Here is a 27,683-nt window from a genome sequence, read left to right as displayed (position 1 = left end):
CTTTATACTGTACCAGAAATTAATTAATTTACTTCTCAAGTCCTAAGTGCATCAACATAGTACTATTTCAGAGTAAATGTCAGAGGACACGTTGATAAAGTAACTTTTATTTTAATGACCACAGAGGAGAAAATAATTAAGTGGCCACCAGGACAAGCTGAGGTATCTGATGCCTTAAACTCATTGAGTTCTAGAAAAATGCTACAAACGCTATAAAAACAGTGAACTGCTGTAGAAATCTTACTTTTGCAATTATTTACAGCTATGTTTAAGGCCCTGAACTTCTCCTTATTCAGAACACAAAATTCTGCATGCAGAGTGACTGCTGTGAAGAGTAGCTAGAAGAGTTTTCTGTTTACAAGTGCAGAGTCATGTTAAAAAAAACAGCTGATTCTGTTGGGAGGGAAATGGATTAATCTTGGTTTTTCGACAGTTAATATTTAGCATCTGTTGCCAACCCAGTTTCACCCCATCCCTATTTTGCAGATTTCTCACTTGAAAAACCACACCAGAATTGAAAACACAGTAACTGTCTGCCGAAGAAAATATAACCACCACTACAGTTTTGTCCCTAGTAGGAGCATTTTGAGTTTCTACAGCTTTGGCCATCAGGCAATTTCCACACAAAAATCAATTGGAATCTGGTATATTTCCTATCTCTTCTAATAAAACTGTCTGAAATGCTCCAATAAGTTCCAAAATAATTACAGGAAATTATTAAAGAAAAAAAAAATTATTCTTAAGCTCTACAAAGCTTATCCTACAAAGAACCTGTAGAACATATTATTCAACATATAAGATTTTTTTTCCTGAAAGAGCAATGGAGTTTTTCTTAAAACTTATCTTAAAAATAAAATCAATCACAAATCAAAATTGTGTGAATACAAAAATATTGCACTTTTATGCATAAATATGGAAGTTTGTCATTATTTCTAGTTACATGGATTTCTTCCTTAATTGTGTTAGTGAAGAAAAAGCCAAACATGAAGGAAAAAGAGGCTATAAATATTGTGAAATAAAAACCAATTGAGAGAAAAATAGTTTACCCATCATTTGTAATACTTACATCTCTAGATGCTGCTATTTGATTGATATATTCTCCATCTGTGAAAAGGATATTCTGCCCTTCAGTATGACAATCTGTGAGAGAAAAATGAAGTGCACTGCATCAGTTTATATTAGCATACATACATACACTGATCTGTGCTTCTGCCTATTTCATTCTCACTCCAATCAGATCATGAGAGTTCTACTTTGTCTCAAGTGTGATCATACCACTCTGATAATGTGTTACTTTGCACTAATATGTCCTGTCTCACCAAAAACATGTAATTCTCCTTGGCTCCTGCAAGTGTTATTACAGCACTTGCTATTGTATGAAATATGAGTGGTTACATCCCAATATTTAACTGTTAGAAAACTCCATTCACCTTTCACAGGTAGTCACCTGTGAAGCATATTCCAAACTATTACAATACAAATAAATTCAAATTTTTCAGTACTATTAAATCTTTCTCCTTTCCCAGAAACTTTTTTTAATATAAGGACATTCACCTTTCACAGGTAGTCACCTGTGAAGCATATTCCAAACTATTACAATACAAATAAATTCAAATTTTTCAGTACTATTAAATCTTTCTCCTTTCCCAGAAACTTTTTTTAATATAAGGACATTCACCTTTCACAGGTAGTCACCTGTGAAGCATATTCCAAACTATTACAATACAAATAAATTCAAATTTTTCAGTACTATTAAATCTTTCTCCTTTCCCAGAAACTTTTTTTAATATAAGGATTTTTATCTTCATAGAAATGCTTCCTCAGTCCAGCATATAAAACCTACAGAAATAAATGAATCACGGTTTTTATTATTTATCTCATTTTTTCATAACTTATAAATCTCACCTAAATATTAACTGAAAATCTAGGGGCTTTTTGAAAACTATGAGGTATATACTTGAATACATCACTCATTTATTGAAAATAGCTCAGATAATTCCAAGTAAATGGGAGGGAAATAATTCTACCCAAATTAGCAGGAAAAAAAGAAAATATCGCTTTCTCTGCAAGTTTAAATCTATGCCCCTACATCATTTTTTCTTCCCTTCCTGCACTGTTGATGGAGCTACTGGCAAAGAGATTGATATCATATGGTTTGTGTTTGTCTCATTGATTACACACAGAAAAAGACCTCTTCCAAAAATACTATAGGACAGCCACTTTACACTCCAAATATTTGCTTCATAATCTGAACAAAGATCCAGTATTAACATTTTATCACATAAATTTAATGCTAAATGGAGCGTATATAATGTCTTTCTAGCATGACCAGCAAGTTCACTGGATTTTTGCTACCTAGCTAAAGCACTCAAATAATACAGCTGAAAACATCCCATAGAAACGCATTGTTTACTTTTTCCTGATACACTGTCCAGTCCAATATACTGTCTTAATCAGGAACAGAATATGCATTAAAAAGCCTTCAGTAACTTTCACATCTGGAAGCAAAACACCAAAAGTAGACAACATTCCTTCCCCTTAAGAGCACAACCAGGTACGAATCACAGGAAGTATGCAGCAAGCATGATGGAGAAAGGCAGCAGAAACACTGAACCTTGAAATTCTGCTCTCTCAAAAATAATCTTGGAGTTAACAACCAAAGTCAGTCCATGCTACTAATTCTCTATGCTGCAAAGTCATGTTAGTGATAAAAGAAGTACCAGTAACTGGATGAGAAGTTCCAAAACTAATCTAAATGACATTTCTCCAAAGGTTACAGGAAGCTGGTAAGCATGAAGTTTCCTTGAATGAATGAAAATTACATGGTCACACAAGCAGAACAGCCAAGGAAACAGCACATTCTGGCCACCACTGGGTCCATATTGCACTACATAGCCTATTGTTTGAGTCACTTCAAGAAGGGTGAGTCTCCTGGTAAACATTTCTGGGGGTTGTTGCTATGTTTGGTAGATCTGCTCAAACAGGAAATCTAGAACAGGTGTTGTTTTTTTGGGTTTTTTTTACAGACATGCTCTCCAGAAGACTTCCTAAAAATTAGCACTTGCTTAGCTAACAAACAGGCCCAGCATTAAAAATCAAATCATTGGGAAGATTAACAAATGGAAGGCAAATGGAGTATTTGGAAAAACTAGTGCAGTGTCTCCGCTAGGAAAAAGCTTGTACAATAAATCATAAATCTTGTTCAATCTGACTTTGTATATTACTATGGGGGTGAGGATAACCAAGCATTCTGTCTGAAGATTGCTACAAGAGAAAGGGTTTATGTACTTTAACCACATAACTACAGATATCTGTTAATCACAGCCTCCTTAGAGGCTTCAGAGGAAGCCTCTGTTAAGCATCAACCTTCCACATTCATATTGCACATTCTGCACCTGCTAGTAATGCAGGCCTTGAGACCACCTAGGCTACCCTCAGTTAGCAGTACTTTCCGCACTAAGGGAATAGTCCTGAGCTTAAGACACTAATTTGCAATTTCAAAAAACAATAAAACCATATACCATGTGACTTCAATTTCTCCAGCTGAAAACAGAAATGTTTTAAGGTATGCAGAAAGCATCAATGTTGAATGAAATGGCAAAGATGAAAACACCTCTATAAATTCAGGTCTTGTCATCTAGTAAATTCTCATGGAATTCAGACATTCTTTTATGATACATGGACTGAGAAAACAGACACTCAACTCAGGTACAGTGTATAAATCTTGGCAAAGGCCTTAGACACAAGAATGTTGACACACAGCCTGGTAGCTCCAGAAACAAGGCTGGATTTGCAAGATCATTTTTCAGAGTGGAAAGATTGCCCTTTAAAAACAGAACTTTTTTGGCTTTAATAAGCTAATGGATCCTATAGTCTGAGAAAGGAAAAATAATGTTCCATAGTTCTCTGATTTTCTAAGGTCATGTGACTTCTACCTAGGATCAACTTCTAATCAAATCTCCTAACCTCCTATGCATCCCATGTATGAATAAATTCTAATACCTTTTTTAATGCACTATCACCAGCCCAGACATTTGAAAGAGATTAATTCCAGATAGAGCCATGCCTGAATATCATCCCAACTAGGAGCAAATATTTGCTGTGTTCAGCTGTTAGCAAGGTCACTGACCTCTAGTTCTATCCAGCATGGCTTTTCAGAACTAGAACAACTTGCAAGTCACCATGAGATTGCAGTGGGGCAGCCACTGCTATTCAGAGTTAAGTACCTACTCAGTTTTCCTCAGGTCAGACACCTTTCTCCCTACCTTCATTTCATTTTTTCTAATGGGAAAGGAAAATAACCAGAAGTGGAACCTCTGGAATTTGTCCCAGGCAAAAGTTCAAGGTCATATCTTCTCACAATAACACACTGAGCTAAATGTGTAGAAGTGCACAAAGCAAAACAGCAAAGTTCAAGGACTGAAATACAAAGGACTGGAGTTACAAAGAACATCTACTTTAACACCATCACAAACCATACAAAATGCAACTGAGAGGACAGTTTGAGAAATTACTGAATGGGTATTCCCATTTGGATTTGCTTTTGCAAATTGTTGAGAAGGCACACACATTTAATTTGTGCCTTTTTACAGTATAAATACAAGGCAATCTTGCAGAACTACACTTGCCACTGAGATTTGCAAAAACAAGCTAACAGCTCCAAAGGGTAGACTTTAAATGTGCTCAAATCTCTCTCAAGACTTGCATAAAGAACACTGATTTATTTACAGATGGTAACATAATTAAGGACATCAATGAACCCTACTGTGTAAGAAGCTGCCCTGAGGTGAACAAAGCTGAAAAACCACTCTGGAAGGCAGTTTTTCAGGTCCTTGAATGTGCTCTCACTGAAATACCTCTTACAGCCCCCACAAAGAGCAACAGCAGCTTCAAAAGACATCCATACTTTAAGGATGTGCAGAAGGTTGCATGGACTAGATTCAACATTCAGAATTTGTTTAAAAAATTGCTGTTTGCATTTTAAAGACAAAAATCCTAGAGAACTTTTCTGAGGTTTCAGTCAGTGGTTTCTTATTTATGTCAGGATGAAACAAAAATCTTTCTTCTGATCTACAACATAAGTCTGTCATTATTTGATTAAAAAATATTCCTGTGTCCTTCTGCTATTTATCTGTGTAGCTAAGAACAGATGTATTTCACTAGAAGGCCATTAAAGCATGTTCCAGGAACTTCCTTATTCTCTAAAGAGACTCAAGTTATGAGGCTCCTCTGAAAAAGGACAACAAAATGAAAACAAACAAACCCCCATAAAACAAACAAACCCTACCCAAAACCCCCCAAAACAAAAATAAAATTTCCCAAACAAATAAACCAAAATCTACCACCAATATAAACATCAGAAGCATGGTCCATCAGTATTCATTAGCTGCCTTTGCTTTTTGGATATATTTTTACCCTATTAAAAACAAAATTGTTTTGTTCATAGTTTATAATTGCCTACATGTAAGACATCCTGGAAACAAAGTCATACATGAGGCAAACACTCAAAGCTCAAATGAGAAAGAAAACTTTTAGGAAGGAATTTAAATTAAGATGTTTACATATTGTAAAGTGTTGCAATATTCTTCCAGCAACTGGAATAAGATGCAAGGCCTTGAAGTGAAATACTGAAGCTGGTCTGAAGTGAAGCAAAGTCATAAAGCAATCTATTTGTGACCTCAAAACCTCTCAGTTTCTCTTCTGCTTGCCTGAAAACACATAAAATGTAAAGAGCCAACTATACCAAATTTCTCTCATGTGGAGATTCTCACCTGGCAAAGTAACTGTACCATCTTGTTCCAAAGTTTCAGGGTTTATTCTTATGGCTGTCATACTGTGATTATTCGCATCTCTGTATAATAAATAGCCCTGGCAAGAACAACAAAAAAAAAATATGTGGAGGCATGAAAATACTCTTAAATACATTAATAGGCAATAAAAGGGGAAAAAATGCAATGATTATTTTAGATATTGCTTTAAAATAACGGAAGCCTTTTACATCAAATTATGATCAACACTTTTTCTACTAACCCAAATTTTAACTAAATCTCATATTAAAAGATGAAATTTGAATCCCTTCCTACACTTTCTTCATGCCATAGATTAGCATGCTGAAACTGGTATACAACTTTTGAAGCCACACATATCAATTGTTATTTATATCTGTATACAATTAGAATTAAAAGCCACAGCCACAGTAAAAACCAGTGTTTCTGTATCCACTTTTCATCTCAACAGAATAGTCACAGGAATACCAGAAAGGCAATAGATAATGTTGTCCTATACAGAAGAGCAATCATTATTGCATATAAATACATGCATTAAAATCTAGAATAAAAAAAGTGTTAGTTAACTACTTTGACTCCCACACTAAGACAGTTTCTTCCATTGAAGCTACTGGATAAATAAATCTCAGCAAAATAAGGAAAACAAGCCCACATAAATTAAGCAAAGAGCATTTAAGTAGATAGAAAATCTTCAATCTAATAGTAACTATTATGATGAAGTAGGAAAAATCACCTGAATTTAAGGTAACCATGTACCTGAAGGGAAATGACACTAAGGACATTTTATCTCTTATGGACACATAACTAGCAATAAGTGCAAGTCACACACCTTTCTATAAATATAGGCACAGAATGACACTTGTCCTAACTGCAGTGCCCTTGGCTACAGTCACTGTGTGAGGGCACACACCTGTACAAGCACTCAGAAAGCATCACATATAGTTATGTACAGAATGTCCAAACATGTAACACTGTATAATGAAACCGCATGAATCCTGTTCCTTTCCAAACTGATGGAAGAGGCTCCAGAATTAATACATCCACACCCATTTGTTTTGTGCCAGTGCACCTTTCAGTGATTTGTTTTTACATTAAATAAAACCAGATTTGTGTCTGTGTTTACGCAAACAATAACTGCAATGAAAGAACATATATTTGTAATGAACAATTTCACTTCAAAAGCATGGCAAGGAGTATACTAAAAATCACACTGGGACAATGAGATCACTCAGTTAAAAGCAAATATACAATAAAATCAGTAAATTAATTGTTCTAGGAAATACTTTTTTTAATGTTTTGAGGGTTTTTTTATAATGAATAATAAAAGTGTAAGAAAAAGTGGTTGATATTGCAGAAACTAACCCTAAAAAACACAAACCATACAACTATAGTTAACTCCACAATGTCAATGTCAATAATTATCTCTACATATTGTTTACATATGCTCAATCCTCCCCAACTAAAACAGCATTTCCTTATTTTACTGCAGATGTTTTCATCTCAATTTCTTTTCATAAAAAGTTATTTCAAATATTTTTTACATATTCATTGCAACAGCACTTTCTTACATCGACTGACATGCATTTACAACCACACACCAATTGCCTGTACAGTTCATAAACTGACGTGCTAAAACATCATATTTTGCAAAATCTTTACAGTGATAACACATGTAAGGACACTCCATTATTCCTTTCCACAGGCCAGTACCAGTGATTACAGGTCCATCATCCTCTATAATTTAGAAGGCAGTACCAAAAACTTTTTTTTTAATAAAGAAAGCCAAAGGAACAATAAAACATCCATGTAAGCTTACTCTAAGGCAGGGTCTACTTAAATTATTTAGGAAGGATGAGGAGGGCTGCACATTTTATATTTTAAGTATTCACTTACCTGAGCATAACCTAACCAAGACTTTTTTTCTTTTCTATTTTTGATGCGGGATGTAGAATTGTATATATGGCCCTGAAAAGCAAAAAATTTCCATCATTTAACAAATACCAGAGTGAAAATTCAACACAATCATTTACCATTTAAGCAATATCTTCAACCATATTGCAAAGTGAAATTTCTAAGAAAAGGTTGTCAAGTTGTCATAGAAATTATCAGAAAAATTTACACAAACTGTAATAGAACTGATGATCACTGAGCTATGTAAGATTGCCCATGGAAATAGGACATCATAAAAGTTAAATTAAAATATAAAGTATCACTCATCAGACAAGAAGCAGACACATTACCCTCACTGTCCCACTGTATCCAGAGCCAATTTTGTAAAGTCCATCTTTACATAAGAGATAGAGGAAAAAACCATCACTCTGAAGTAGGCACTGGTCATCTTCATCTACAGATATTTCTTTCAATGGCCATTTGTGCATCAAGGCTGCCTTCTTTATCCCATTACTGAACCAGTCCTGGATTTGGATTTTGCCCACCAGAACTGCCTGTACACTCCGCTGAAGAGAGTTTAAAATGGTTGGCACCTAAACAGTAAAAGAAAAAGAGTGAAAAAGATGACAATTTTTTTAAATGTTGTATTTTCTGTTCTAACTCCAACTCAAGAGAGACCAAGAAATACCGACTCATCTCAAAAATAGTGAGAAGGAGAAAAAGGTAACAATTAAACAACACATCTCAGAACTCATGCGAAGTACTCATTTACGTAAATTCCCAGACACAGAGAAGTTTTAGTGCAAGACCTGAATAGTCTGACAAGCATGGCTGCCATTATTGGTGAGGATTGCAGAGATTGCTTGCAGTGTCCTTCCTGTCTCTCCCCAGGCAGCCACCAGACTGAAGAGGCAAGCGCAGGAAAGCGCTGTCAAGGACTGTCCTGTGCTGTCATTCATTCCCGTGCTACGGACTGTTATTTCCAAAAGCAGCTGGAACAGGGATTCTGCAGATAAAACACAGCCATTGCACAGATCAGTCACAAGATCATACAAAACAATTTCATTATCAATGGTAAATAAAAATAGGAAAATACATTCTCTCTTTCCTCAGCTATTATGTTCAGAGCTAATTTCAGACAGAAAAGCATCTTAAATGAGCCTGAGTGATCCTTAACTTTTCTTCTTTTCAGCCAGAAAACATCAAGTCTGGATAATCATCATGGCTGAAGAAGAAAAACTACAAGTCCTTCTGTCACAGGGGAACACATTAACAAGAAATGGGCCAGAAAGTGTTATTATAGTAGACACTACTCAGTCTACCCCATCACTGAGATGATGTGTAGATCACTTGTCTACTCTTTATGACCATTACCCATGTTGAAGCACAACCCACTTCATAGGAACAAGCATTTCAAATTGAGGCTTGAAAATTATTTTGATCATATGCCTCTTTCCAAAGACTGTTTGGTGGCTCAACTTCTCTAACAATTCAGGTGTGAACAGAAATCCACCTAAATTCTCCCAGGAGCTGATACAATTAACATCCAGGGCAGTAATCAAAAAGTCTTCTTTGCAGCTTTTTAATACTCCATTCATCAATATAAAATAAGTTTTCTGCAGCAAATTACAACCTTTGGAAATGCAATACTGTTAAATCATAAAACATGAAAAAATACATGAAGTCTAAAGACTTTTTAAAAATTGTCTTTAAACAACTCAGGCTACAGCCTACAATTCTCTGCAGGTCTATCAACAAACAAAAGAAAATGGGATTTTAACTTAAAGGATATAGTCAATCATGCTCTCAAAGGCATCAGAAGTTCAACTTTTATTTTCAGTATCATTTAAAAGAAAATTAATTTTCAGGGAAACTTTGAGATGGCCAGAGAAAATAAAAACAAGAATTGTGACACTGCTTAGCAGCTCCACATAACTTACAAAATTAAACAGCTAAGCTATAGATCACAACAGCAGATTACAAGATAAATTCACCCTAAAACGGTATTCTTTCCAATAAGACCAAGTATTATGTTTCAGTAAGAAAGTGAAACCAAATTTTTTAGGCTGTGATGGTTATTACTGTTTCAGTGAGGAAGTACTCCTTACATGCACCATAAGGACCTAACAGGCCAGAATAGTCAGTCAGTAGAGAACAAGCATGTTACTATCTCACACATACTTGCCAAGAACCATTTTCTTCTGTCCAACACAATAACAGGTGTGTGTTAATAAAAATACAGTAAGAGATGAGATTACCTAGGACTTCAGGAGGCTCTGATTGCAGGCCTTCTGGTTGCTGACCTTGGAGCACATTAAGTAGGGCTTGTAAGCTCCTGAGACACAAGGATGGATGAGAAAATCTCGTCTCCTTTATCAATTCAAAGACTTCACACAATCCAACTTCAATGATCTAAAGAAGCACAGATTTTTCAGAACAGATGTCAGTATAATATTTTTAGATCGTCATCATAAAAGTAGATCCCAGTGTTCACTGAACAAGACAATTACTCAAATAAAACTTGTAATATAAGATACAGTGTTAAACCAGAACCAAAATGAAGAATGCAACTATACAACTATACCAGCAAATATTACATGTAAGTCAGCCACTACATAAAAGAGCATATCTAAGCAGACTAAGTTTCCTGAAAGAATAAGGAAGCTTAAAATTTTTTGCACAACAAAAGGCAAACTGTACCTCTGAGCCCTTCTAATTTCTATCCAGTTCACTCTTTGACAGTCTTCTTTTTCCTTGCTCATCAATGTGAGCCTGCAAACTAGAACGGTCTTGCAATCTGGCTGCACATCCTGAACAATAAATTTGACAGCTGATACTGGCAGCTCTAGAACTGTCCCCTCCAAAGCCTCTGAGATTATTTTTTATATTGTGACAAAAAGAAGATTAATTGCTAGTCACTAAAACTCCACATGTACTCATAAAAGACATGCATTAAGCCAACTAACAGAACATGTTTAAAAGCCCTGTTAGAGCCATCTCTAACTTTCCCTTTTAGAATTCTTGACTATTCTGAGATTACAGTCATGCTTCTCTTCACTGACTGCTCCCTTGCACTTCTTCTCAAACTCTGTATTTAATAATGATGAAGATGAAAGAGAGGAGGGTTAGCACATTACAAATAAGCCACTGTAATGTTAAAAACAACTATTCTCAATCTTATTATAGAAATTGCATAGGACAACTTCTGATTCCAAAATACATTCTACTTAAAGGCTCTAACAAACCTGACTCCCTCAAGTTTAAGATCTGAAAGAAAAATATCTCAATAGAACACCTAGTCACTTTAAGCTACAAAATTGTAGAATGTTTTCAACTTGCTCTCAATTAAACAAAAAGCCACCAACACACCAATGACTACACTCTGGAGAATCTGTAAGAGCACAAACCCTAGCCACACTTTTTTTCATCTTTCACCTCACTGTCAAACACAAAATACATCAGTATCCTTTTTAATAAGCTAACAATTACTATCAGAAATTTGTCTTGTAAATATTGTGAACCTTAGAAACACAATATTGTTCATTATCATGAGACAGACACCTGTATCCAGGATAGCAAGAGATTTACAAGTCAGTCCGTAGAAGTTTTACTGTATGTGAGACAATTCCAAGCAGATGCTTTTTTAAAAGCATGAATGCAAGTCCAATTGTTACCTCCAAGTGACCTAAACAACCCTGTATTACCTAGATAGTTATGAAAAATACTGAGGTTGTATCAGGCATCTAAACATATTTTTGAACCATAAATTCTCAAATTTGGTATTTTGCTTTACTAAAAATTAGCAGTGTGAAAACATATTAATTTTCACCAATTTTATATTTGCTGTACTGAATGCAACAAAAATCTCAACAATTTTCTATTTTGAGAGAAGTTTGTTACCTACAGTTTCCTTATCATCTTTGTAATTAACTGTCCAACACAATACCAATGTTTTGGTTTCCACATGCAAGTCTTCTTTCCATATCACTGATAAATCTCATCTGGCTTGGAACCTCTTTTAATTTCAAGATCTTTTTAAAACATCATTCCATCCTCCATAAATGCTAGTAGCTACATTGCCTTTTACTTAAAATTAAGCACCCACAAGCACTTGCTGATTCATTTAATACAATCCATGAGTGCTCAAATGCAGTTCATAAACAGTGCTGACTTTATTTCCAGTGACCACATATTGCAATCATCAATCATGAAATTTCAGTTGGCTGACTGGGTTATGCTTCTCTGCAATTCACCACTACTATTTTCTGGAGTGCCAACTTTGCCCCTCGGATAACAATGCCTAAATGCAATCATCTATAAAATCCTAATTTTCTAAGCCACTCAAATATTCTACATAACCACAGCTGCAACTACCTTTTTTAATTCAGCATTTGTATTGGCTTTAGGCCAAATATATACAAGGGAAGTTAATCTGAATATGCTTTTTAGATTCAGAAGAACAACAAAGCATGTTCCATAGCATTGATAAGGTAGCAATGAACAAAATTAAATGCATAGCTTTGTAATACATAGTAAAAAACAAGTGAACCAACAAATTGAAAAAAATAAGAAAAAAATCAGTAAGTCCTTTATTTCTGACTTTCCACCAGTAATCCTACTGTAAGCATAGAAGCAGTCAATAGTAAAAAACCCACTAACTGTTCAACTATAGCATCACAATCTTAACATGCAGTAGAATCTGGAGCTGTCAGTACCACTAAGGGCACTAAAGCCAAAAAAGGGAAAGAATAACAGACAGTTGCTGCAATTACACGCATACCCAGCAAAACATCTTAGGAACCATCCCACAAAATTATTTCCATTATTAGAAAGACTCATTCTTTTTGGAGAGTAAAGCAAAAAGAGCACCCTTTTACCATTATGAGCTGGTAGCCTCTCAGAGATATTAGAGCTGCCTTATTTGCATCATTTCTGTGTAGATTTTTGAGGCAGGAGGTGTTCAATTACCAACACTCTGAAAAGAACTCAACTTGAGTGTTTACCAGATATTTAACTGACTTTAATTGGGCAGGTACATAGATCATCCTAATTCATTAAATGATTCTGAACTAGATGGACTACAAATAAAACTACAGTAGTGCTCCAAGCAGCTGGATTATACTGTTGCTCTTTAATCCCCAGAAAGAACACACCAACCTTAGATGACATACATGGCACACTTTAAGTGGTATCAGTTACTTGCCTTTGGAAGTTTAATAGGTGGCTCTTTGGGCTCCTCCTCTTCATCACTGTCTGAATCCCCACTCTGGACACTGTTCTTCGAGGCCAAAGACACAGACGCCTCCTTTTTCTGCCACTCCAACACACAATGGCGGACATTGCAGTAAACATTAAAAGCTGAAGGATTGCTATGTAATCTGATATCTGGTATGGTTATTGTACTCTCTAGGCTCTCAGTCTGAAAAAAAAAGATCAGTTTTAGTTTATTAGTTTGGTAAAGTTTCAAGCTTTGCTAAATATAAATAATCTCAACAGTCTCAATTTTGACAGACCAAATTATTTCTAAACTAGAGACAACTTTCCTGCTGAAGTACCTAAAGGTCTATTTCAAGCAGGGAAGAAAGGAAGAAGAGGAAGACATTTCAATAGAATCCATCTACCTTTGGCCTCTACCTCTCATAACTTGATGAGGACACCGGGACTAAAAATGACAGCAGCTCAGGCTACAGAATGATCCAAACCTGTGCCACAGTGGTAAGAATAGCAGAATCAAGCTCCATCTCCTCAACAGCAGTCTGTTTTGGAGGTTTTAATTATAATTGAACTTTTAAATACAATCCATTGGATTGTGTACTAGCAAAGACCAGGCTGGTATCAGCACAGGCTTTGAAAACTGGATTTCAGGCACATGGGAGGAAGCAATTCTCTGTAAGAGCTTGCTATAGACAGAGGGCACACAGATCATGCAAGGAGAGAAGGCCCAGGTTAAGAATGCAGGACAAATTTGCTTGACCATGCAAGGCAAAATGTGGGGGATTATTAGGCCAGACAGACTCAGGGTCATGACTAACTTCACAAGGTCATTTCTGGTTTCATTCTTGTACTCTTGAGGGACAGGGGAGGAAGGGCACAGTGAGAGTGGAGGCTTTATGTTTTTTTTTCTTTTGTTTTATTTATAGGGTATTAATACTGTGCATTGCCACATTCATCTGGCATGAAATTACACAGTGAATTATACTACAGTGATTGAAACAGATCACTGAGAGCAGTGATGGGAAGGAGAACATTAAACTAGCAGAGGAGAGGTAAAAGGAATTTGAGAACCAGTGAAGTGGGTAATATTTTAATGGGGTGATTTGTTCTTCTACAATATGGTTACCACAATTTTCTACATCAAAACCACTTTTATCTGCACATACATTTTTATTAATACCAGAAACAACACAAGACTCTAAGACCTTTTAACACTGTATGTTAAAAAATATAAAAAAATTCAAAATTACTTGAAAATATTTAATCATTCACATATTCCCTGTTTTTGACTATAATTTTATTCTGACAGTACTGGTATGTATTTGCCTATCCTTCCTTTCCATTATTACTACAGTTACTGCAAGCTAGAATATTAAGAAGTAATGCTTACTATGCAATCTATTTCATCAAACACATTGTATGGTAATTTTTCTCACCTGCATCAGTGGTAGCAGTAAGCACAAAAATATAATGAAGTAGGAAAAAGAAAAAGCTGGAAAAAGTTCCCTACATGTATACTCAGGTTTGGCAGCTTTTTTTCTTTAACTCAACAGAACTTCTGCCATTAAGGATTACAAGACAGCAAAGTTTAGTCTTGTTTAATATTAGTGTCTTTAAAACAGTAAAGCTCTTGTTAGAAACCCCACAATATTAATCAGTGCAAGAACCCAAGGTACAACCTCATAAGTTATTCCAGTATCAAACTGAATCAAAATAAATTTGGATTGACCCCACTGATAATGAGCTCCTACATGCTTTGAAGTTTGACACCATAAAACTGAACTGTTTTAAGATGTAACTCTTCTGTTCATCAAGTATCCATACACGTTACCTCAAAAATTTTTGCAGCTCCTGTTAAGGCAAATGCACAGTACAAGCTTTCAGCTTTAAAGCTAGCTCAGTTGAATGGCACAAGTTACATTCCTCAGTAAACTTAGTTTACTAAAGTTTTTTACAGTTACAGAAAGAGAAAGCTATTTCAGAGGGTCCAGATATTTATCTGAAAGTTCACTTATCTAGTTAATATCACACATTGTAATTATAACTTCTGTGAAGAGTTTCCATTCCAATTCTTTCTTGTCAGCTCAGCTAAATCTTTGATCCTGAAGAGCCTAAGTTCTGTAGCTCGTACAGTCTCATTTGAAACAGACTGGCCAAACTGTTAAACCATCACAGGTAATTTTAGACATTACAGGGCTAGATAAAAATCAATGTATGTTTTCTTGCCTATTAATAACAAGTAGAATGTTTTCTGACTAATTTTCAGAAATTAACTCCTTATTCCAAATACTTTACAACTGTTAACCAGTAAGCACTTTAACTATTCTATCTCTATGTTCAGTGTTTTGCTTTTCTACAGCAGTGCATGAACAGTACAATACTTGCATACACTAACTGCCTACAGAGACTTCAGTACAGCACAACATCCTCCAGAAACTTCATCGTAAGATAAAAAACACTGATGTGATTTGTGATGGATTTGCTCAAGTCTAAGGGGTTTAACTAAAATACTTATAGTTGCTAGCTCTTCAAAACAAACATCTGTGGATGCATATAATAAGCAAGTTCTACAAACATCACATTCTTAGATTTCCTTTACATAAGGCAAGAACTGAGCTGACAACAACAAAAAAGAAACCAGTAAAACTTTCTGCCCCATCTAATGCAAGTGATCATTCAGTGAGCAGCTTTTTCGTTGTTTTTTTCTTTTCTTCAACAGTGGTAGAGGAAAGTATTCAAAACAGACATCAGAAATTTTTCCTATATGAAACAAGTGTTCTTCCTTTCCAGGTAACAGATTTCTAACTTCACTAAGGTCAGATACATTGAACAAGTCAGAAAACTGGGATTTGAGTTCATCCCATCATCACCTGAAAGTTTACTTTTCTGCAGCTAATGAATATCTTCTACACAATCATAAAAACTTCCCCAATATTATGAGACTCGTGATTTCATCTGTACAACCTTGCTGTGGACTCAGATGTTGAGGTAGAATAGATCAGTAAGAAAAAATAACCAATACCTGTACCTACAGAACCTCACTTAGTACTTCTTTTATAAAAGTAATAAAGTCTGTTTTAACTTACAATTCTCTAATGATATTGCATTTCATGTTGGCACAAAATACATCTATATTGAGAAGAAAAAGAGCAGAATATTAAATCAAAATGTTAATCAACTTGTAAGAACTAAAGCAATTTACTGATTTTGCACAGAACCAGAATCATTAATAATCCAAACAGACTGCTCTTGAGCTATACGATAAATTATTTCAGAAAGAAACAACACCTTACAGACAGCCTGTTTTCATGGTGTTAAGAGTACTGAGTCACATGACACTTGGAATAAATTGAAGAGCAGCAATCACTTTCTCTGCTTTCGAATGTCCAATTCTTAATGGCTGCTGGAATATTGCAATCCAAAGCCCTCATTACATTTGACTACACATTCAGCTTCCAGAGCGCCTAAGTAGAAGATGAGATGATAGCTTCTATACTAGCTTTCCTCCCAAAGCATCTAGTTTCTTGCAAAATGAAATTGCTACTACTGTCAAAAAGAAGAGAGCTTACAGACTGGAAAACAGAATTATGCTGTTTGATTCAGTAGTTTTGATATGAGCTGTATTGTCACAGACATATTTTCCGAAAAATCCTTTGCTAGGATTTTTTCTCCTGAGAAGCCTCAGAAATGAAATGTAAACAATAATTATCTGCTGCTGTGGAATGCAACAGGTGCATCTTTGATTGGCCTAACATGGATTGTTTCTACTCGATGACCAATCACAGTCCAGCTGTCTTGGCCTCTCTGGTCAGTCACCAGATTTTATTATCATTCCTTTCTATTCCTTGCCAGCCTTCTGATGAAATCCTTTCTGATATTTTTTTAGTATAGTTTTAATATATAATTTTCTTTTAATATAATATATATAATAAAATAATAAACAGCCTTCTGAAACATGGAGTCAAGATTCTTATCTCTTCTGTCATCCTGGGACCCCCGTGAACACCACCACACAGTGGGATGTTCTGAATCTTCATCTTTGCTGTCTGACTTGGTGTCACCAAAAATTAAATGTGCACCTTAGCAAATGAAGATATATGGTGAAACATACATTGTAAAACTTAAATATCCATCATTGGCGAAGACAGTTTTAATACGTGAAGATTTTATTTCTTGTGTGTTACTTTTTATTTTCTGAAAGGTAAGACTCTTATGAGGGAGAGATCAAAGTGCAGATGCTCACAACCTGATGCCTGGCTTGTCCTTGTAAACATATACTCCCTGCTAACTGGAAGAATGAATTATGTAGGAGAAGGTAAACAGCACAGGTTTGGTTCAAAAGATAAGAGCAACCTACTCCTAATTGCTCTTCTCAGTTAGCATTTTGTAATGTTCCAGTACACTCAAGAATAGCAGTCCGAAAAACCAAAACCCTCAGGTCTCCTTTGCACATCTCACACATAAAGAAACTGTTTTCTCTAAAGATAAAACCCATACATAGTTTATTTTCTAACCTATTTGTTTTCTTCCTCTTGAATCAGATGACTGTGGCAATGGCTTATTCTTAAATATGATGGAAATAGACTATAATCTAAGAGAGGAAAGTTAATCGGCTGTTAAAGATGGGTCAGGTTATAATAATCATCTGATCTAATCCATGTGTAACACTGAGAAGAGAAGCTCACCCAATTCTTTTTCAGACAGTCAAAAGATCTCTTAGAAAGGGATGCCCTCTTGAGGTTGAAAGACCAAATAGAAATGCCACTGAAAACAAGGCCAAATTATTTGAGAACCTATGTGTGTTTTTACTGAGACAATATTCATCCCAGTTGATGTGTTTTATACATCTATTCATTAGCTTACAATGAATTTGTCTGCTTCATGAACCTCCCCCTTAAAGTTTTATTACTCCCATTTGTAGAAAGCTAAAGAAGTCATAGCTCAAAACTTCTGCATAAACTAAACAGGTAGACACCAATCATTTCCAGTACAAGCTGTGTTTGGTGGACTCCAATTTTTCAGTATTCTTCAAATAACATTATGAAAACAGAATATGAGGAACTGTGGTTGTCTGTGTAAGTCTCTCTCAATCCAAAGGTCCTAAGCAGCACTTGCATGAATTAACAGCAAAGGGGGGAAATATTCAGGGTGTCTGAAGGGGGAAGGGGAGGTCAGCAGCAATATTCATAGAGCTGGGAAAAGTTACAGGGCCTTATAATTTTCTGGTGATATTCTTTGCCAAAAGAAAAAAAAAAGTGGGGAGGAGGCAGGTAGGGACTGGAATCCAAGGTGCTACACCCATGTCTAACAATCAGATACTTGTTTTCTATTTAAAAGTCACTTATGCCAGCAGTGAATTTCTAAAGCCAAAATAGACTGCACCACATAGAAAACTTTTGTACCTCCATCTAAAAAATAGATACTAAACCCCAAACCAAAAAATGAGCAATAGTTCAAAGACCAGTGATTGTAGCATGACCCACCTTAGAAACAGAATAAGACTCAAACTACTGAGCTATTTAAACACCAATTAGTTTTATACCTAAAATGTTCTAACATTTAATGCTTAAATGGTGGAAATAATTTTCTTCCAGTTGATCAACAATTGCTTCACTTTTAAATTTCTCTCCTCTTCCATTACTCAATCATTTTTACTAAGCAGGGGATATAAATAACGAAATTTTGGGTTACTTCATCTTACTCCTCCCTTTAAGGCCCTCTCTGCCTCTACTAAATATATTAAGAGAAAGCTTCCATCTCTGTTCACACTAAAAGACCCTGTTTCTTCAAAAAATAAACCAATGCACACAAACTCTACTGCTCAAAAGTCCAGCAGTGAAAGACTTTTCAACCGCTCTATTTTAAAGATTCCAAATGGAAGCTCACATTTTTCTGACAATAGACACATCCATTTTCAGACATTCCAGTGCAAAAATAATCACTATGCTGATTCTGCCATGGTAAGCATTGGGATGCATTGAAAAGTACACAACAAAACAAAACAAAAAAAACCCTCCAACAAAAAAAACAACTACAAAAAAAAATAAACAAAATGACCCAACCCTGTCAGTTTCATAACCTCAAGATATGAAGCTGGTTTTATCCTTCCCTTCTGCTACGTTTTTCAGGAAATACACAATTTTTTGCTAACATGCTGAAATAAGCTGGAGTGCTCTTCTGTACCCAAGTCACTCAGAATGAAGACCAATGTTCTAATGGTCAATCCCTTGTCAGTCTCAGACACTATCTAGATAATGGCATCAGTAACAGACACACAAAAACCCATTATAACTTTCAAAGATGCAAATCTCATTGCTTTAAGTAGAAACTGACCTAAACCCAAGAAAAATCTTGAGAACAACCTTCCATAGGGATGAGGTGAGGGGATTATCAGTTAGTGCCATATCCATAACTACTCACAAGAACTAGCCTTTAGTATGTTCACATTGTCTTGGCCAAGGATCCTGCCACTCCATCTACCTAACACAACTAAATTTAAGAACTACATTTGACTGTTAAGCTTGTCAACAGCCATTCTGCATTTAGCTTTCTACTTGGCAGTAAAACTAGGGTCCCACCAACCAGATAGACAAGGGTCCCTTTATAGTGTAACAATGACCAAAGCCAAAGAGTTATCTTATTTTAAAAGCACAAGTTTCTGTCACCAGACAGAACACTCAAACTAAATATATTTCTTCAAATCTCTAACTTGGTTGTCTTTGTTGACAGTGGGTTGATAAAGTCATGGAGAGGACAGAGCTAAAACTTCTTATAGCAACTGAAGAAAGGACTGAGAAATTCAGTTAGGACCACAAACATTTTACTGTACAGTGCTGAGAAGAGAAATGAAGATAAACTCTTTCTATACCATAGTCGGAAGCTGCACTACTTGAGATAAGCAGAATAATCTGGTAGGTCTCCAAAAAGTCAATACCAAATGAATAGATAGAGGGTTTGCTTCATCCTCCCAAAGCCATCTGTCTTGAGATACAGCAACTACATGAGGTTTGGCAAATAAGGATAAGATGGCCAAGTGGTTCTACAGTGCATTTGTATTATAAGGGCATTCAGCTCACTAGAAAGTGTTTTCACTGGATATTTCAGTGGTTCTGTCCTTCAGAACCATTCCAAAACTGAGTTTTCTCTTTACTGATTACAAGCCTTCACACCCTCATAAAAACCCTTCCAAGACCGTAGCTTAAATAGAGAAGTAATACCTCTCTAATAGAGAAAGAATGCAGCTCAGCAGTATTTTAAAATAGCACTGCTTCTGCATAAATTTATTCTCTCTAAAGAATAAAGATGTAAACATTTTTATTAAGTTCACTGTACGGTTCCCATGCATTTAAAGTGATTGGAGGCAGGAGTTATATGGGGAGAAAACAGGAATAGAATCACTTAGTTATCATTTATTACGTTTTCCATTATGGAGGAATTTTCAGAGGTAACTTTGGAGTCCTAAGAATGCTCCCTTTCTCCTTTAGCCAATATGGCAAACTCTTTGCAGCACTAGTCTCTGTCTGCTAGATGCAGACCTCAAAATTTACCTCTAAGACCAACATGTTTAGCTACACTTGGAGAACTAAAAACAGTGTTCACCTTATTTCCTGTTGAACATTAGCACCAAAAACAGCTGAATAAGGTTAACATTGGTATCACAATCATGTAAGATAGAGTAAACAGACAATACTGGTCTGCTATTAACTCCTCTAAACAAACACAGTGTCAGTCATATTTAGGTGTTCTTGCATTTCTCTCAACTGAAGTTACTGTCATTTTTGAGTCAGGACTTTATCGAGTTAGTTACAGGCTTACCTTGTTGCGTGTTTTTACTTTCAATTTAGTCTTCTGTTTTCTTTTCAACTTTTTCTTGCTAAAAAGTTTCTTACTTCTGAAAAAGAGAAAAAGAAGCAATGAGAACAAAATAAATAAACTCCCTTCTGCACCTCATGGTAATAAGCACAGAGGGGAAAAAACATCAGAAGCGCTCTATATTTTTTCTCATAGACAAAGGGAATAATGGCAGGTAGAATTTCAGAGTATGAATCACAGTACAAGCACCTAAAATTGTGCTTTCCTAATGTTCCACTGAATTATGGGCCTTTACTCTCATCAATTTAAGCAGAATATATGCTAGGAGAGAAACAAGTCCCTGAGCTTTCTATTGGCTTGCCCTATTGTTTCTATTACAAGTTCTTCAGTGCCACAGCAATGCTAGAAGCCAGAATTATTGACAATTCTCAGTAAAACAATCTGCTAGTACAGAACATTGCTTTGTAAAGTCTTTATCACACAAAGATTCAAGCCTTCCAAGACAAAAAGTAAGCTTTAAAATATATAATTTAGCAGAAGATTCAGCTAATGGAAGAAACTGCAGTTTCTTTACCTTTTGTTTGGACTTTTTCCACCCTCACTTTATAGACTTAATGTCCATCCCTTTACATTACAGATCTAGCTTAGACACTTCTCTAAGCTCATTTAATCCTCTCCTGCCCACACCTCATACCTACCCCATTCTTTTTCTCCTCCATTTTATTACCCAGGAAAAATAAAAAAGACATCATACAAGAAAGACACCATACACACACATGCCTGTTCCATCACCATCACTGAGATTATTCTGAAATGCATGTTTTTTAAGTTATTATTTTTTCAGATTATTAATTCTACAAAAATAAGAAAAAAGTCATATGTTACCTTTGCAGCATACAGCTCACCTTACACAGGACTTCAAGCAAAAGCTACTAATATCCCTCTGTACAATAAACTTTACTCAAATAGCTTACAGTTCAGATTAGTTGAAAAATAAAAAACTATTACATCTGAAAATCCCAGGCAGTGAGAAGTTGCATTTTCAGTAACAGACTGAGAATCAGAAGAATCTTAATATTTTATTCAAACAACTTTGTTCTAAATAAAAATGTTGAGGGTTCTAAAACATAGTGGTTACTGTCCTGTACAGTATTCAGACTGCAAGAATATAGAAGCCTCATGGTCCAGCAGTTAAAGGCTGGAAAAACTAAAGCCTGACCAACAGCCAGCAGTGAGAATACAAGCTCAAACAAAGAATTCCTGCAGAGTATGCCAAGAAAGCTGCCTCCTAGAGAATTCACCACTTTTCCCCTCTTGACCTGTATTAAGAGGAAGGTATGTTCCTCAAGACACTTCCTGCAGAAACAAACCAGCTGACTACTTTGCTTATAAGGAACAAACATCATTATCCTGGAGTTAAAAGAACTAGTTCAGTGGGCAGTAATTCCCTCACCACCCTCAAAAAGTTAAAGTTTGCAAAGAGAATGGAGATGACTGCTCAAGGTTCCCCCAACAGTAAAGTTTCAATAGGTAACAGTATACAAGCTATTCAAGAAGCAAGGAAAAAACAAACTTCATATAACCTTTACTGCTCAGTTTTCAGCAACTGAACTCCATAGCCTCACTATTTAGTTTTTCTTTAATTAGACATGTTTCCTTATTATAATTTAATGTAGTTAATTCTTATTCTGCTGTCAAACATGAAGAACAGTGCAGCCCTTTCCACTCTGTAGCCACTCAATCATCTGCTCTGGACCTAATGACCTTTTATGAAACTTGCACCCTAACTTTCAGTTTAAAAGTCCTGATGAAAGTATCTTCTGGGCTCTCTCAGTCCATACCACACATAAAGTATGTTGACCAAAGCTGAAAACAATACTTGTTGTTTGCTGTTAGGAAGAGGAAGAAGAAATGCCTCATACGCCTCCAAGGTCACATTTAAACTGCATTCCAGGTATTATTTGGCAGCTCCACAGCAATATGGCACAGCAGACCTGTTTAACCCAGGCCAGCATGAAAACATTTCCCTGCAAACATCAAAATTGAGCTTCCAATACTCTTTTTCTACCTGTGCTAGTAATTATGCCTTTTAAACACAGTATGATTTGGACTTAACACTGACAACTTGATAAGCATAACTTTTTTCTTTTTGTTTTAAAAGACACTAATTCAAGTTGCCAAGACATTTCAAATTTAATCCTTCCTGCCAAAAATCCCTGAAAACTCTCCAAATTTGTTACAGTCTGCAAACATTAAAAACACTTTTTCATCTTGTAAATATTTCACTGGACCGATCCCTGTAATTTTTGCAAGTATTTCTTCATGTTTGTGCATACATCTGAAAAACCCCCAAATTAAGCCTTTTCCCTCCCCCCAAGACTGGGCTCATTTCCATAGTAACAAAACCCCTGCCATTTGGCAGATTACCTTCATTTGTCATGACACCTACACAATGTTTTTTCCAATTAGCAAACAGGAAAGATCAGCAATGGGTTTACTGATGGTGCTAAGATCTCCCTCATTCATACAACAACCATTAAAGATGCTGCAAACAGCAGCACAGTCTGACTGCTCCATTGTGGCAACCTTTATCTTCAGCAAGTTTTGAGCTTGAATAATTTTACATGGAAACAGTTTGGGATAGAAATGCCATAGTAAGAATCCACAATTATGTCCCCATATTTTCTAAAAATGAAACCTCAAGGAGTTGGGAAGTATACTTTCTTCCACTTCCAAACAAACCTCCAAAACAAGTAAGCAATTAATTAATAAAAAATACCTCATCACACTATTTTTATATAGCTCTGAGAAACCTACAATAACTATGCATAACACTAATGTATTCACAATGTATCTGCATGTAACAAAGATACATATGATGGTTCACCCTTCTACTGTTATATACCATAACACTAAGATGGTTTTAATATTCAGAAAAAAAGACACTAAAACAATATACCCAAACACTGAGATGTTTTAATATTCAGAAAAACATGGGTAAATACATTCATGAAAAACAATGTTAAGCAGATTATGAGTAATTTCCTGTTGGAAACCATATGTTAATTATAACCCCAACTCCTCTACTACCTGAAGATTAACAAGATCTGATACGGCTCAGTTGGATTTTTTAGCTAAATTATTAATCATATTGCTGGTTAACAACTGTAAGCTGCTGCTAGCTGTCATTTGAAAAGGTCTTGGTACTCTCTGCTGACAATCGGCTTCCGCTGGCAAAAGGTCCTTCGCCTTCAACTTCTAACTCAGTTGTTGATACCATTTAGCTCACAGAAAACAAACACTCATTTTCAGGAAATCTGAGGCAGGCTTTCTGCAAACTGCTTCAAAACTTTGTAACACTGGAGACCAAATTTTGAACTGGACCACAAGCAAGTGCAAGTCAAACGAGCACGGAACGTAAAGCCACCTTGACAAAAAATTACTCATAGCAAATGGACACAAAGAAAGAGTGAACGGTGCTATTAAAGCCTTTACAGAAAAATCTGTTGAGAATAAAATAAATACCAAAAATCTTCAACCTTGGAATATGAAGTAATTGCCTCAAATCAAAGGCAGAAATAAAAAAGGGAGGGGAAAGGGGAAGGTGGGTAATAACCAGTTGCTTGACAATTTAAAATAGATGAAACAGCTGTTTAAACGACATGATTGCAATTCCAATCAGGCTTGTAGCACCTGTAGTAGGAGGAGTAAAGCATGCTTTAGTTTATTCACTCTAGACCAGAAGTAGCAACAGCTAGTACTTGGACTATCTGATCCATTATTAGGAGAACATCGTTCAGTGTCTCAACACCATTGTTTTTACTGTTTGAAAGAGATGAAGAAATGCAAACAGAGCATCTTCCCTCAAGGTGCAACAGCCTTGAACTGTAATTGATAAGCTTAAATTTGAGAGGGAAGCTTTACATGAAGAGTGTGTTCTCCTCCCCTCAATGCTGTTACTGAATTACTCAACATGGACTAACATTATGCTAGTGTTACACCTGCATAAGATCTTCTAGACTGTATGTTATACGAAGTGCGTGTATAATGAGTGGAAAAAATATTATTCTATCTCTGCTGCTGAGGCAGGAAAGGAACAACAAAAGCCTTATTTAAGTGCTATCTGACCTAAAACCTTTGCTTCTGAAACATGGTATCAAAGACTACGGTAGCTAGTACAGTATTAGACACAGTTCTGCTGTTGACTCTTGAGTACACTTTTGAAAAATTTGTGAATTTAGTAAACCACATGGAACACATGCTCAATTTTTTAAGACTTCCAAGTGACTTTAACTCAGTGCATTTGTCTAAACTCGCTTGCTCTAGTTCAAGGACACCCATCTTTGGGAGGAAGTATACTGTTGATAGGATAGGTCTGGCCAAGAGTTGCAGCGTTCAGACAAATGACAAATACATTCTGTTACTCTGTTTCCACAAGTGCTAACTCAACACTCATCTTTAGCTTAAAGATTCAAGGGCTTGTGGAAATTTGCTTACCAGGCAGCAGCCACTCAGTAAACATTGAAAATGAAACAGGTTTGTGGTATGAAACAATTCTTTTGTTTCCTCCATTAGGTGAACTACTGCTGCTGGTGATCAACTGGGTTAGACAAGATGCAAGAAGCATTTGCTTCTGAATAGCCCAAAGTGAAATTCCAAGCTTAGATTCTCAAGGAGACCACAACAACAAGCTATGATCACTCATCATGTATCGATGAGTGATACACTTATCATGTAGTCATCATCAAGTTTGAGGGTGTTTCATCACACCATCAATTTACTGGATGCAGCGGCAGTGCAGGTGAAGTTCAGGAACCTGAAAGAAAGGAGCAAGACAAAAGCAGCATCACAACCCTAGACTTCCTAAGAACAGACCTCACCAGTCAAGAACAGCCTGTTGTTCATCAGTCATTTTTGAAGAATCCACAGGATACAGTTCTCTGGAGAGATGAGAGTGCAGAAGAGCTCTCCAATGCAGACTCAAGTTATACACACAACTTGCAACACTCTATCTGGAACACCACTGCAAGCTCGGGGTGCTCCAGAACAAAAAACACTTGTTTACCAGCGGGAGTCTGAGAAAGGCCACTAAGATGCTTAAAGAGCTGGAGGTTCAGTTGTATGAGGAGATACCAAGCAAGCAGAGATTGTTTAGCTGTGAAAAGAGAAAACCTGGGAGGGTGAGGGTGGAATACCCTCCATGTGAATACCTCCACCTCCATCTGATGGGAGAGAGCAAAGATGATGGAAACATATTCTTCTAAGCAATATCCACTCACAGGCCAAGAGACAATGGAGGGAAAAAAATTAATACAGAAAGTTCCAATTACACCTAAGAATTGTAAAAATGGTCAAAGATTGGAACAGGTTGCCCTGAGAGGCTACACATTCTCCTTCCTTGAAGATACTGAAAATACAATTAATTGGACAATGTTCAGAGCAACCTGCTCCGGTAGATCCTACTTTGAGTACTCAATATTCTCCAGAAGCCCCTTCTCATTTCAACTATTCTGTGACCTTCACCATTTGCTTATAAAACAAAGTAAAATTTGACTGTAAAATAAACATGCGTCTGCATTGTGGAAAGAGTGTATTTTTTCTCATTCTGAGTTTTGCATTTCTCCTGCCGTCATGCCATGTTTCTGATTATGCTTCCAAGTAGAGACATACTGAGCTTTTCATCTGTTCACCATCTGGATCAGCAAACAGACCTCAAAATCAGGCACAGGAGCAACTTCTATGGGAATTAGTCAGCATAACCAAACTTTCAATAGTACACAAAGCTAACAAGAGAACGAGGGATGAAAACTACCTTACCACATTTAAAATATATGCCTGCATTAAGACAATCCAGTCACTTGAATTAATCCACACTTTGTTGGAGACAACCAACACTCAGAGGCCCACTAAGAAGGGCACGACAGAGAACATGCTTATATGCAAGCATCAACAGCTTCTCTGTGCAGATGAACCAACATAGGCACTGTACAGAACCTTCACAAGACTTTTTTTAAAAAAGCTTGTGCACATGGCATGTCATCTGGAAAACTAAAACTAATTTGTCAAATGAAAGGTACTCTAGAATCAGTAAAAAGAGTGTCTGGAAAGAATCCCAAAAGGTCAGCATTTCCATTTCCTGTCTATCATAGAAGACCAAGGGTCCTGGTCAATAACAGGCTGATTGTGTGTCAGCAGTGCCCTGACAACCAGGAAGGCCAAGCTTGTCCTGGGGTGCCTCAGGCACAGCATCACCAGCCAGTGCAAGGGAGGGGATTGTCCCGCCCTGCTCTGCACTGGGGTGGCCTCACTTCAAGCGCTGGGGGCAGTTTTGGGCACCACAATGTGAAGACATTAAGCTGTCAGCATCCAAAGGAGGGCCAGGGCCATGGTGAAGGGTCTGGAGGGGAAGCAGCATGAGGAGCAGCGGAGGTCACAGTTCAGCCTGGAGGAGACTGAGGGAAGACCTCAGTGCAGTTACAACTTCCTCATGAGGGGAAGAGGAGGGGCAGGTGCACATCACTCTTGTGACCAGGAGAGGACTTGAGGAAATGGCATGAAGCTGAAAGTGTGGTTCATCCAAAAGGGTGGCTGAGCACTGGAACAGGCTCCCCAGGGAAGTGGTCACAGCACCAAGCCTGACAGTTCAAGGAGTGTTTGGACAATGCTCTCAGGCACATGGTGTGACTCTGGGGCATGGTCCTGGGCAGGGCCAGGAAGTGGACATGGATCCCTGAGGGTCCCTTCCAACACAGGATATTCTACGATTCGAGTTAAATTCCACTGCATTCCCAACATCTCTTTTCCCTGGAGAGATATTAAACACTGCCAATCATCACACTCTCACCATGTTCCATGAAATCCTACTAAGAGAACTCTTTCTGAGGTATTTTTTAAATTGTCTTTATGGCAATTAAATACTATTTTTCATATCTTCATTACGGAAAAATGAGTTTTGTTTTTGTCTTTTTCCACAATTTGCTT

At 36.6% G+C, this 27,683-nt stretch overlaps 1 protein-coding gene across 9 annotated transcripts in view; it reads right to left on the bottom strand.

Moving 5' to 3' along the window:
* The window catches only part of MYCBP2 (MYC binding protein 2), a 175,914-nt gene that overhangs the window by 131,134 nt on the left and 17,097 nt on the right, over nt 1–27,683 (bottom strand). For all 9 annotated transcript variants that reach the window (XM_058018892.1, XM_058018894.1, XM_058018897.1 and 6 more), the window contains exons 2-9: nt 20,706–20,781; nt 12,880–13,095; nt 9,935–10,088; nt 8,486–8,682; nt 8,027–8,269; nt 7,680–7,751; nt 5,772–5,868; nt 1,067–1,140 (exon numbers count right to left, since the gene is read on the bottom strand). In XM_058018892.1, coding sequence (XP_057874875.1) covers nt 1,067–1,140; nt 5,772–5,868; nt 7,680–7,751; nt 8,027–8,269; nt 8,486–8,682; nt 9,935–10,088; nt 12,880–13,095; nt 20,706–20,781 — 1,129 coding nt within the window. The remainder of the gene's footprint in view (nt 1–1,066; nt 1,141–5,771; nt 5,869–7,679; nt 7,752–8,026; nt 8,270–8,485; nt 8,683–9,934; nt 10,089–12,879; nt 13,096–20,705; nt 20,782–27,683) is intronic.

The sequence above is a fragment of the Melospiza georgiana genome, chromosome 2 (genome assembly GCF_028018845.1).
Source record: "Melospiza georgiana isolate bMelGeo1 chromosome 2, bMelGeo1.pri, whole genome shotgun sequence".
In the NCBI taxonomy this organism is placed as follows: domain Eukaryota; kingdom Metazoa; phylum Chordata; class Aves; order Passeriformes; family Passerellidae; genus Melospiza; species Melospiza georgiana.
This window is presented reverse-complemented; position numbering and strand designations above follow the sequence as displayed.